This window comes from Chanodichthys erythropterus, chromosome 16, assembly GCF_024489055.1.
Source record: "Chanodichthys erythropterus isolate Z2021 chromosome 16, ASM2448905v1, whole genome shotgun sequence".
NCBI classification, from domain to species: Eukaryota; Metazoa; Chordata; class Actinopteri; order Cypriniformes; family Xenocyprididae; genus Chanodichthys; species Chanodichthys erythropterus.
This window is the reverse complement of record NC_090236.1, coordinates 3,722,638-3,735,109: the sequence shown is the minus strand read 5'-3', so window position 1 is coordinate 3,735,109 and position 12,472 is coordinate 3,722,638. Positions and strand designations below refer to the sequence as shown.

General features: G+C 36.3%; 1 protein-coding gene across 1 annotated transcript in view; it reads left to right on the top strand.

The window, feature by feature from the left end:
* adcy8 (adenylate cyclase 8 (brain)) overlaps window positions 1–12,472 on the top strand; it is a 72,812-nt gene that overhangs the window by 33,151 nt on the left and 27,189 nt on the right. The window contains exons 8-12 of the mRNA XM_067362328.1: window positions 6,762–6,959; window positions 9,779–9,879; window positions 10,093–10,294; window positions 11,369–11,458; window positions 11,639–11,811. Of these exons, the coding sequence (XP_067218429.1) occupies window positions 6,762–6,959; window positions 9,779–9,879; window positions 10,093–10,294; window positions 11,369–11,458; window positions 11,639–11,811 (764 nt within the window). The remainder of the gene's footprint in view (window positions 1–6,761; window positions 6,960–9,778; window positions 9,880–10,092; window positions 10,295–11,368; window positions 11,459–11,638; window positions 11,812–12,472) is intronic.

Sequence of the window (12,472 nt, the reverse complement as noted above, 5' to 3'; positions counted from 1 at the left end):
TTCATTCAGTACATAATCTGATTAATATCTTAACCAGAATGAAAAACCTTGATGTAAACACCTCAGTCAAAAAAAAAAAAAAAAAAAATCTTATATAATCTGTTAATCACAGTAAGATTTAAAAGTACCTTGTGTGCATTTGATTGTAGTGCAGTAGCAATTTTTGCTAGTTGTTGAAGGAATGAGCATGAGGCTGATGAATGTGAATCGCTCTTTACTCACTGGATAATTATGGTTTGATTGATCATAATTGTACTTAATTTATGCATTGAATTGCCATCCCCAGTTTTTACTAATATACACTAACGTTCAAAAGTCAGTAGGATTTATTTAAAATGTTTTTGCAAGAAATACCTTGTGCTCACCAAGGCTGCATTTAAAAAAAAAAAAAAAATACAGTAAAAATGGTAATATTGTAACATTATCACAATTTAATATAACTGTCTTCTGTTGTAATATATTTAAAAACGTAAAGCTGAATTTTCAGCAGTCATTATTCCAATCTTTAGTATCACATGATCCTTCAAAAAATCTAATATGCTAATTTGGTGCTCAAGAAAAATGAAAAGAACAATATATTTTAAATGGAAGTCATCACTTTTGATTACTTTAATTTGTCCTTGCTGAATAAAAGTATTGATTTCTTTTAAAAAATTCCAAACTTTTAATGAGTAGTTGCTTTTATTTATATTTTGGTGTTTTGCTATTGCTGTATAACCCTGTGAAGGTCATGTTGAGTGTCGATGTTATTTCCAAGGCAGAACTCTTCTTTATAACTACTAGAGAGAATAACTCTTATTGAATATAGAATAATTCCATAAGATAATAGTCAAAAGTCCCTTCAGGGTCTTCAAGGCCATAAAATAGTCAATTTCCTTTTCCTGCTTTTAAAAATTTTATTTTGTGAAAATATCAATGCTAAGAGTAGATTAACAGATTTGCCCATACCAGTTAATAAAAGTCTGATTACACACATGAGCAAACATTATACACTGTTCTAACAGAACTAACATCTGATGAATGAGAAGTCCATATACAGTGCCCCAATAAATATTTGGGCACTTAAGCCAAACTTAAAAATGGGTGAACCATTGCGATTTTTAATTTTTTATTATTATTTTTAGTGGTTGTATATTGTCAGTGCCCCCCTGAGCGAATTAGCTCAGAAGGGAAATATGAATCATTAATCATAATTTGTAAATTTATAAATATTTGAATCAGTTAATCGAATTAACTTGATATAGCTGAATTAATATTACAATCAATTCATCCGTTCGGCCAGCGAACACTCGGTATTGATTGTCTATCAACTCTTCAGAAAGGATATTTTCCCTGACCACAGAAAAATATCGCTTTCTTAGCACGTAGCTGTGATCGTAATCGTTTTCAGGGACATTGGTTTTTTTTAAGAACAGTATACACTCACCTAAAGGATTATTAGGAACACCTGTTCAATTTCTCATTAATGCAATTATCTAATCAACCAATCACATGGCAGTTGCTTCAATGCATTTAGAGGTGTGGTCCTGGTCAAGACAATCTCCTGAACTCCAAACTGAATGTCAGAATGGGAAAGAAAGGTGATTTAAGCAATTTTGAGCGTGGCATGGTTGTTGGTGCCAGACGGGCCGGTCTGAGTATTTCACAATCTGCTCAGTTACTGGGATTTTCACACACAACCATTTCTAGGGTTTACAAAGAATGGTGTGAAAAGGGAAAAACATCCAGTATGCGCCAGTCCTGTGGGCGAAAATGCCTTGTTGATGCTAGAGGTCAGAGGAGAATGGGCCGACTGATTCAAGCTGATAGAAGAGCAACTTTGACTGAAATAACCACTCGTTACAACCGAGGTATGCAGCAAAGCATTTGTGAAGCCACAACACGCACAACCTTGAGGCGGATGGGCTACAATAGCAGAAGACCCCACTAGGTACCACTCATCTCCACTACAAATAGGAAAAAGAGGCTACAATTTGCACAAGCTCACCAAAATTGGACAGTTGAAGCCTGGTCTGATGAGTCTCGATTTCTGTTGAGACATTCAGATGGTAGAGTCAGAATTTGGCGTAAACAGAATGAGAACATGGATCCATCATGCCTTGTTACCACTGTGCAGGCTGTTGGTGGTGGTGTAATGGCGTGGGGGATGTTTTCTTTGCACACTTTAGGCCCCTAAGTGCCAATTGGGCATCGTTTAAATGCCACGGCCTACCTGAGCATTGTTTCTGACCATGTCCATCCTTTTATGACCACCATGTACCCATCCTCTGATGGCTACTTCCAGCAGGATAATGCACCATGTCACAAAGCTTGAATCATTTCAAACTGGTTTCTTGAACATGACAATGAGTTCACTGTACTGAAATGGCCCCCACAGTCACCAGATCTCAACCCAATAGAGCATCTTTGGGATGTGGTGGAATGGGAGCTTCGTGCCCTGGATGTGCATCCCACAAATCTCCATCAACTGCCAGATGCTATCCTATCAATATGGGCCAACATTTCTAAAGAATGCTTTCAGCACCTTGTTGAATCAATGCCACGTAGAATTAAGGCAGTTCTGAAGGCAAAAGGGGGTCAAACACAGTATTAGTATGGTGTTCCTAATAATCCTTTAGGTGAGTGTACAATCAGTAAAAATACACAAAATGTACTGGGGAAATGCATGTTCCTTCATTTAAGCAAAAATTCAAATTTTTCAATAAATTAGTGGAAAGAATGCCATTTCTATGATTTGTGCATGTCTGGTTCTTGTATTGAGAACAATCAATGTGCCAAGTGTCTTTGAAGTGTGTGATTGAAGCCGAAGGGTGATAGCGCTCAGCAAGGGAGCCAGACACGGGGCCTGCATGGGTGAAGGGTTGGAAGAGTAACTTTTACAATTGTGTGTTTATCTATTCAGATGCTACACAGGTGTACTAGCAGATTAACCACAGGTGTGACTACTTGGCTTTTCAAAAATTATTTATTTATTATTTAAATTAACTTATTTTTTTTTAAATTGGCATCGGAAAAACATGAGCCGTGAGTGGAGTGTTTGCATGGGTCGTGAGCAACTGAGCGTTCCACGTATGAATAGAGAGGAATATTGAGCACTGAACACTGAGGGATGGGGTGGCATATATTTTCAGCCTTTTTTCCTCTTTCTATGTATCCTTGTCTATGTATGTTTGTGTGTGAATATTCCAGTGTGTATGAGTGAATATGAGATTTGTAATTCTAGTGTTTCTCTAGATGACTCACAGTGACCACAGCGCCAGCTCACGGCACAGATGATGGTCCTCTTTAAAGATACTTTCAACAGTCAAAACAAAATCAAATGTCTGTGTCAGATCCTGTTTATGCAAAATCCTCTACTAGTCAGCCTTCCATTTGACCTCTACCCCTGTGCTGACATTTCCGCTGATAAATACACTCTAATACAATACAACACATGCCTACACTATGATGGAAAGAAAAAAGCTTTCATTTTACTTCCAGTTCATATGTGTGATATATATGGCTGTTACGTGGTTTTCTGCAAAGAAATGTTTAGTGACCCACACACATGGAGGTCTTCTCTCATTCTTCCATGTAATCGCCTTTGACAGCATGATCCTTCTGAACAGCCGTCTTGACACAGTTTGGTTGATTCTGTTTGGTTTGAACTAAGCATCTTTCATTTTGGTTTTATGAATTAGCTAGAGCCACCATTTAAGTGACAGATGATAAAATTTCATTCAGTCTTGTAAAAAAATAAAAATAAAAAAAATAAATATATATATATATATAATATATATTTTCACAATATTTGCATGGGCTGTGTTTTTTGTGCTTTTTAAAGAATTGAGTCATTAGCTTAGCCACATGCTAATAGTATATTCTGTTTTTCTAACATTTTGCCCTCTTCTGTTTATAAATCTGTCACTTTCACACAAAGGTAACAGATTAATCGGCTGAACTGGCACGTTAGACACTTGCATTAGTCAAGTTTCACTTGATGTGTTGAGCTCTGTTTGTTTGGCCGTGTGAGGTTGTTTGTACGGGCCTTGCTGCCTATGTAGAGCATTTCCAGCCACTTAAGATGTCGCATGTAAACGGTAAAAATAACTACATTGCCAAAAATTATTTTCTTACAGTACTTGGTATTGTTGCAACCCAGTCTTGTTTTCTCAACAAACAACAAACATTCTTAAATCAAGACTTGAGAAGCAAAATTACTTCATGCCGGGTTCAGACTACATGATATTTTTGTCAGTCACGATAGTCACTGTGCCAGATTATATGATTTTGACTCCTAAAATCTTGTCGTGGACAAGAAATATGTCAGACTACACGTTGCTACCCAAACTTTCTTCTTGTGCCGTCATCGAGAAGGCTGGGACCATTGACTGACAGAAGGTAACGTGAGCATAAACAAACAGTGTCTAGCAGCGTGTTTTGCTCTGTTTTGTCATCAGAAAATCCCAAAAATGTGGACAAATATCTGGATTGCATGGATATTTGGGTTTCCTCCAAAGAGAAATTAGGTAACATGTTATATTTACCTTTTTTTGCTCTGTTGCGGTAACTTTTAGTCCCTCGAGGAAACATCGTAAACGCAGGAGTATTGTTGCCATAGCTTCACAAACATTTCCTTCATTGTAAAATCCACTTAGCAGGAGCGATACCATTGTCTCTCTTTTGTTTCGACATGTTTGAAAGCTGTAGGAAGGCACTTCTGTGCTTCTATTGGCCAGTGTCACACATGTGACGGGAACTTGTCGATGGAGAAAAAATGAAACATGCTAGTCTTTCTGTCTTGATGTCGTGAAGCATCACAGATGTGGCATCGGTTGTCGTCCACTATGACACACTACACAAGCTGAAACGATCGAATCTTGCGTCCTGACGCCCATTGTTGTTTACAAATTCCCACAACACCCTGTCAAGGAAATTGTGGCAAAATCGGGCTAAAATCGTGTAGTCTGAACCGGACATATTAAGTCTTGTTTTCTGAAAAAGTTTGTGCTTAAAACAAGAAAAAATATCTTAAGATAATCTTAAGGATCAAGTTTTCTTATACCATTGGCAGATTTTTTTCTTCTTGTTGTTTTCAGCAAAAAGCCACTTTATTTTGATTAATTTTTAATCTTAAAAATCTTAGGTCACTTGGCATCTCAAGTAAATGCATCTTGTGTTAAGAATGTTTAGATATGTTTGTACTGGAATACTAGTACTGGTTTGTATTAGAGTGTTTGTACTGGAAAATAAGACAAAAATCTGAATAAAAAATCATATTTTGCAGTGTAGGGTTTGGAACAGATCTATGGAGGTGCCAGTCTGAGGTAACATTTTGCAAGTCTTTAAGGTTGCATCTCTTTTCTTGTACAGTCATCGGGTTTTAGTTGAGCGGCCTGAACTTAGCCAGGTCCCGTTCATGCCATATTTCATTTATGTCATGATGTTTGTATGGTGTGTTTAATGCTAGTGATATCTTTGTTTAACCCCTTTCCTCATATGAACCTCAGCTATTTGTTATTGAAATCTTGTGTCAGCCTGTATTATTCTTTTTATATTAGTGTGTACTAGAGGTGGGCTGTATGACCAAAGTGCTTTATCATTGTATGAGAGAGTTTAGATCATGATATAGTCATTTTTGCTGAAATTAAACCTCCAAATGTTACATCATTTAAATGGAGTGAAAAATAAAAGGCACCTTATTTTTATATATTTTTATTATTTTGTAGTTTGTATTTATTTGATCAACTAAGCTATAATTGCTCCCATTATAAACAACCAAGCTGTCTACACTCGAAGCATCTAAATGTGATCTTTAGTTTACAAAATAGACTATAGTTTTTGTCTTTGTGTCAGATTTATTTTAGATGTATATGTAGAATATAGTACAATCTCTACCGGTTAACATCTTATACCATTGCATGATAAGCCTTAACATGCATAATGAAAAAAATCATACCAGCAAAATGTGGAGTTTCGGGAAATGATAAAGGCTTTGTTCCTGATCCAAGGTCTATAAACAATAAATCAACCATCTAGACCAGGTTGGACCAGTAAACTCAACAATCCATCTGGATTTAGCTGGATTTTACAGCAGGGAGAACGAACTGGAGCAGTCTCATATTCTGATACTTAAAATATCTGATATAAAAGGTCTGGCTTTCCGGCATTAAGGTAATGGAAATATTAGACATTGCAATGGTGTGTTGATTTTTTTTTTTAGATCCACTCTAAAAGATGGCCTGAGCTGTAGGCAGTTAGAAAAGCCTATTACTTACAGTCCAGAGCATTCCCTGTACAAAAACATAATCATATTATGTGCAAGTGTTATGTATGTACACAATACCAAGTGATATGTATGTGTGTGTGTGTGTGTGTGTGTGTGTGTGTGTGTTCATACTTAGCTGTCATTTGGGGACAAAATTCTCATGACAAGTGAATTATATCTGGCAAAACTTCCATTTAGGACATTTGGTTATGTTGAATGTAGGAAGACAGTTCATAAGTAAATTAAATAATGCAAAAGTTTTATATACTTCAGAGGTAGAGTTTGGGCTAATATATGTTTACTTGTATATAAAAATATAAAAGTCCGTAGTTTGTCCTCATTTAGCTAAGTAAATGTGCATATGTTTGTGCAATCATTTTCTAATGTTTATTTTATTTTCATTCATTCATGTTGTGCAGAGCTCTTGGATGAACAGATACACACAACACACACACATACACAACACACACCCTCTCTTAGACTCATGGGCGCTGCATGTGCTTTTCCTCTGTAGACTCTGGCTGCGCTCACACGTCACTCCATTAACCTGCTCCCCAACCACCTGGCTCAAGCCCTGCATGTGCGCGCCGGCTCACAGGAAATTAACGCTCGCATGCAGAGCGCCATCGCCCTGCGCAGCGGGGACAAGCTCCGCCAAGAACATATCTCCCCCTTCTCTCTCACCTTTAGAGAAGCACTGCTGGAGCACAAGGTAGCCTGCTCCCATCTTCCAGCCATCCTGTCCTCCCTCTCTGCTCTCTCACTTCCTCTTTTTTGCATTATTTTTGTTGTGGAGGTGCAAGAGAAGGAGGCGAGAGAGTGTTTTTGTCATGAGTAAACTAAAGGACGTTATGTGCCAGCAATACCAGTCAATACGTTCTAGAGCACACACATCGGTTTAAAATGTTCTCAATTACTATATCCCATCTGAAAAACCAAGTTAAGGTTGTCCAGCTGTTTTCGGGCTTGTTGGTCAACCAGATGGTACACTGCAAAAATGATTTTCTTACTCAGTATTTTTGTCTTGTTTTCCTTTACAAATATCTAAACTTTCTTAAAGTCACTATGAAAGCAAAATGGTCAATTCCTGTTTTTATTGGAATATTGCAGTGTTTATTATAAATAATTTATCCATGCACATCATTACTTTTTACATTTTTAAACTTTTTAAATAATTCATGTCCTCTTTAATCATAACTTACAGGGTTATGATATATTCACCCAAAAATGAAATTTCTGTCATTAATTACTCACCCTCATGTTGTTCCACATCTGTAAGACCTTCGTTCATCTTTGGAACACAAATTAAGATATTTTTGATGAAATCCAACAGTCTATTTTTTTTATCCCCCATAGAAAGCAGCATAATTACCACATTCAAGGTCTTAATGTTGCCGTTCTGATGTAGAACAGTAAGCCTGCACTGTCTATACAACGTAAACTGCATAGGAGACTGACAGGAGGGATGAAATTGTTGAAAAAAAGTTATTTTTGTTTTGTTTTTGCGCACAAAAAGTTTTCTCGTCGCTTTACATTAACATTTATAACATTAAAGTTGAACCACTGTTGTCACGTTGACTGCATAGGAGTCTCTTATGCAGACGACATGACTAGTCGTCACGTTGACTATTTTAACAATGTCTTTACTACTTTTTTGGACCTTGAATGTGGTAATTATGTTGCTTTCAATTAGGGCTGCAAGATTTGTCGCGATTAAACCACCCGCGATTTGGCAAAGGCTGCGATTATTTTATTTGCAGCTTGTCAGAGCTGTACGGCTCTGTGATCAGTAGTAAATGCTTCTCCATCTGAAAGCCAGAGGCCGCTCTTGCGCAGAAACTCTATATGCCCTGCTGCAGAAGTAAATGACACATCATATCGCTGTAGCTGAATAAACACGACTGCCTTATTCTGTGTAAGAAGCCACATCATCTCACAGAAGGACGCTCAACTGTCGATATAAAGTGAGTTTGAAGTAAAAACATGTTATTAAATGTTGTCTTTTGTTGGACAAGGTGTTAATAAATGCTTCTCATGTCTGGAAAGATGTTTGATGTGTGTTGCTTTTTCAAATGTACATTATAAGCGACTCAAACTCAGTTCTTTCGGATGGATTAGCATTTGGAGCCATACTTCATTGACTTCATTCAAGCTGCGCATAAAAAAACAATTGCAGCCTTTGTGATTCCATAATCGCGTTTAAGTTCAATGTTATTTTTCGTATCATGCAATAAATCGTGCAGCCCTACTTTCTATGAGGGATAAAAAAATCTTGCTGATTTCATCAAAAAAATCTTAGTTTGTGTTCTGAAGATGAACGAAGGTCTTATGGCTTTGGCACGACATGAGGGTGAGTAATTCATTTTTATTTTTGGGTGAACTAAGCATTTAACTAAAACAAACTTCCCTTCACTCTTATATCTCTTTTCTGTTGATGTGTTTACTGGCATGAGGGCGGGACAACCTGTCACTCACATGAGATCACAGCAGTAGCAAACCACAACGAACCAATCAATTCCCAATGGACAAAATCAAGTCCCGCCCTACATCTTTTTTTCTCATTCAAGAAGCCGTTTCATTCAGCATGTGTCATGCTGACTTGAAAATACAAAATACATTTACTTAAGAAGCAAAATTAAGATATTAAGAAAAATGTAATTTAATAATTTAAGTCACTAAGTAAGAAAAATAAACTGTACCCCATTGGCAGACATCTTGTTTTAAGTGTAAAGTCGCTTAGTTTTTATACATTATTCAGAAAACAACACTTGTTATCTTAGTTATGTCATTTTGCTTCTTAATTATATCTTGATTTAAGAATATTTAGATATTTGTACAAGACAAAAATACTGAGAAAGAAAATAATTTTTACAATGTACTCCAACTGATCAACAATCAAGGCTAATTTGAACCATATAAAAACATTTGCTACTAGTTTTAAATGGATTTAAAGTGGAAAATGTCTGATATTTCCTGATCCGATCGGCGGGTTCTGACAAAGAGTCTGAATTTAAATCAACACTTAGGATAATGACCCTTTTAATTCAGCCGATTGGTTTGATCTCCAAATTGATTTGTTTAATCGCCATCACTGATGAACCTGGTTGATCATATGAACGTTAATTCATCCTGAGCAACTGGGATTTGCCCACACCTGGGATTTCAGATTACTCATGATCCACTACCATGCATGTTTTCATCTTAGTTAAAAAAATGCTTTTTATTGTTTATTTGTCCCTCACCTCATTTCTGCTCTTTTGAGTTGACCTTCACCCCTTGCTTGGCCTTTGACTCAGTGCCACTCTGTGCTTGAGTTTTTTGGTTCGCCCCGCCTACAGCCCTGACATCACACGTCCTCTCACTAACCTGGAAAGCACAGGAGTTGTGTCTATGTGTGTGTATGAGCGCCTACCCTGCTCTCTCCTATGTGGTTAGCTTTGCTTTCATGGTGTGGTGAGTGTGGTCATCATGAGGAATTTTTGTCCTTACAGTACTTTTCTCTGTGTGTTTGTATGTGTATTTCCTCTACAGTATTCCCAGATGAGAGACGAGGTGTTTAAGTCTAATCTAGTGTGTGCCTTCATTGTTCTCTTCTTCATCACTGGAATACAGAGCTTACTTCCCTCTGCAAGGTAAAACATACACATGAACATACATATATTGATGGCCATAACCACCACAGACATTCAAGGTGACACCTGATCTGTTTCTGTTTATGTATAGTCATGGATTAATATTTCCATTTCCAGTGTGGGTTTTCCAATGAAATTTGGTCCACACCAGTCTCGAATATTTGATTACACCCACAAATGTATCATGTAATATGTGATCACTCATGTTTGTAGGATGGTCACTATGGTGATACAGTTCTCCGTCCTCATCTTGCTGCACTGTTGCCTTGTTGTTGTGACAACGGCGGAGGACTATAAGTGTTTGCCGCTGGTTCTGCGAAAAGCGTGTTGCTGGGTGAACGAAACGTACGCCGCACGGAACGTCGTCATCTTCCTCTCCATCCTCATCAACTTCCTGGCTGCCATGATCAACATAGTGAGCAAACATTTTATTCATTTTATTTTTAATGTGGTCATTACACTCTTGTACACTTCATCATGGATATACAGTACAACGTTCTAAAGACCCACTCATCAGTTTCTCATCTGAACCAATTTAAATGGATAGTTCACCCAAAAATGAAAATGTTTTCATTTACTCACCCTTATGTTGTTCCAAACCTGTATGAGTTTCTTTTTTCTGTTGAATACACAATAGAAGATATTTTAAAGAATTTTGTAACCAGACAGTTGAAAAAAATACAATGGAAGTCATTGGATGCCATCAACTGTCTGGTTACTGACATTCTTCAAAATAACTTATTTTGTTTTTAGCAGAAGAAAGAATTCATACAGGTTTTGACATGAGGGTGAGTAAATGATGACAAAATTTTCATTTTTGAACTATCCTTTTAAACTCAAGAATTATAGAATTACTGTGGGATATAAATTAATATATTTTCTTTGTTTCTAGTGACAGACAAATTTAGACAAATTTGTACAAAATTCACCAGCCTATGACTAAAGTTTTGCACAATATATCAATACCATATTGGTTATCAGCCAAAGTTAGATTTTTTTATATATATATATATATATATATATATATATATATATATATATATATATATATATATATATATATATATATATATATATATATATATATATATATATATATATATATATATATATATATATACATATATATCAACTTTTTAAATTTGGCTTATTTTGCCGTAATCTAACACTCACATAAAGTTGATCTTAAAAAATACTAATAATTTAATTTCTGTTTAATGTGTCTTTAGCACATCAGAATAAAAATCAATTTTTCATACTGTAATTATAATGTTGTAATGCCTAAATTGTAGCATTTAAAACAGTTGATGTGAGATTTTTAATTTATATTAAAAATATCATAGAATTTGAATATCTGCTATTTATTAGTTACTTGTCATAATGCCTATATCTAGAAAGTTCTTGGAAATGCAATCGTATTGGTCTTTATACAGATATATTCTCAAATGCAATCTATTCTCTAACATTTGCACTCTCTCTTTTATCGTAGCTTTGGTGTGATTTCGATAAATCCATCTCATTCAGGAACCAGACGTTTAATGCATCTGCCTCAATCCCAGATATCTGCTTCTACCCAGAGGTCTTTTCATCCATCGCCTCCCACGCAAACAGATCCACAGCTTCTTGCCATGCAGTTTCAGTTTGTTAAAAGGATTGATAGAATTCTAGCATTTGTGTAAACTGTTCAAAAATCAATTCATTCACTGTACATCAAGCGATGGGGTGTTAATGGTGTGGTTGTCTGGCTGTTTATTGACAGTATTTCGTGTTTACTGGCGTGTTGGCGATGGTGACCTGTGCAGTGTTCCTCAGACTGAACTCGGTTCTGAAGTTGGCCATCCTGCTGATCATGATCGCTATCTACGCAGTGCTGACCGAGGCCTTCTACACACCACTGTTCATTCGCTACGACACACTTACCCTCAATCAGAGGTATGTACGCAAACACCCACATGGTGCCATTCAGGTGCCATTAAAGAACTGGTTTTAAAGAGTGAAATTATACATTACACTTTAACAGTATAGACGCAATTGTGATGACTCAAGTTCGTAAGATGACGAGGACCAACTATAAGAGCAATAAATGTCATGCTGTTTTTCAAATAGCAGTCTGCAAGTGTTTTAATAGGTTTCTGCGAGTTTTTCTGCATAATTGACGTCACACAATCACAAATTGCCTTTTAAATGTCGGTGGTGTAGCCTGGTGGTCAAAGGTTTTGGTTGATAACTGTAAGTTTATAGGTTTAAACCCCACAAGAGGCAATAGTTGTGCTATCTTGTGATGTGCACAGAGGGGGGACTGCAGGATCTCAAGCCCCTGCTCCTTTCATTTCCAAAATCTAAAGGATTTATATTTAGATCTATAGGGTTTAGCCCTTGTATTTAAAGAGTACCATTCAAAAGTTTGAGTTTTTTTTTTTTTTTGTTACTTTTTCCAGCATTAACTGCTGCATTATCATTGATCAAAAGTGACAGTAACGACATAATGTTACAAAAGATTTCTATTTTAAATAAATACTGTTCTTTTAAACTTATTTCTTTTCATCAAAGAATCCTGAATAAAATGTATTATGGTTTCCACACAATTATTAAG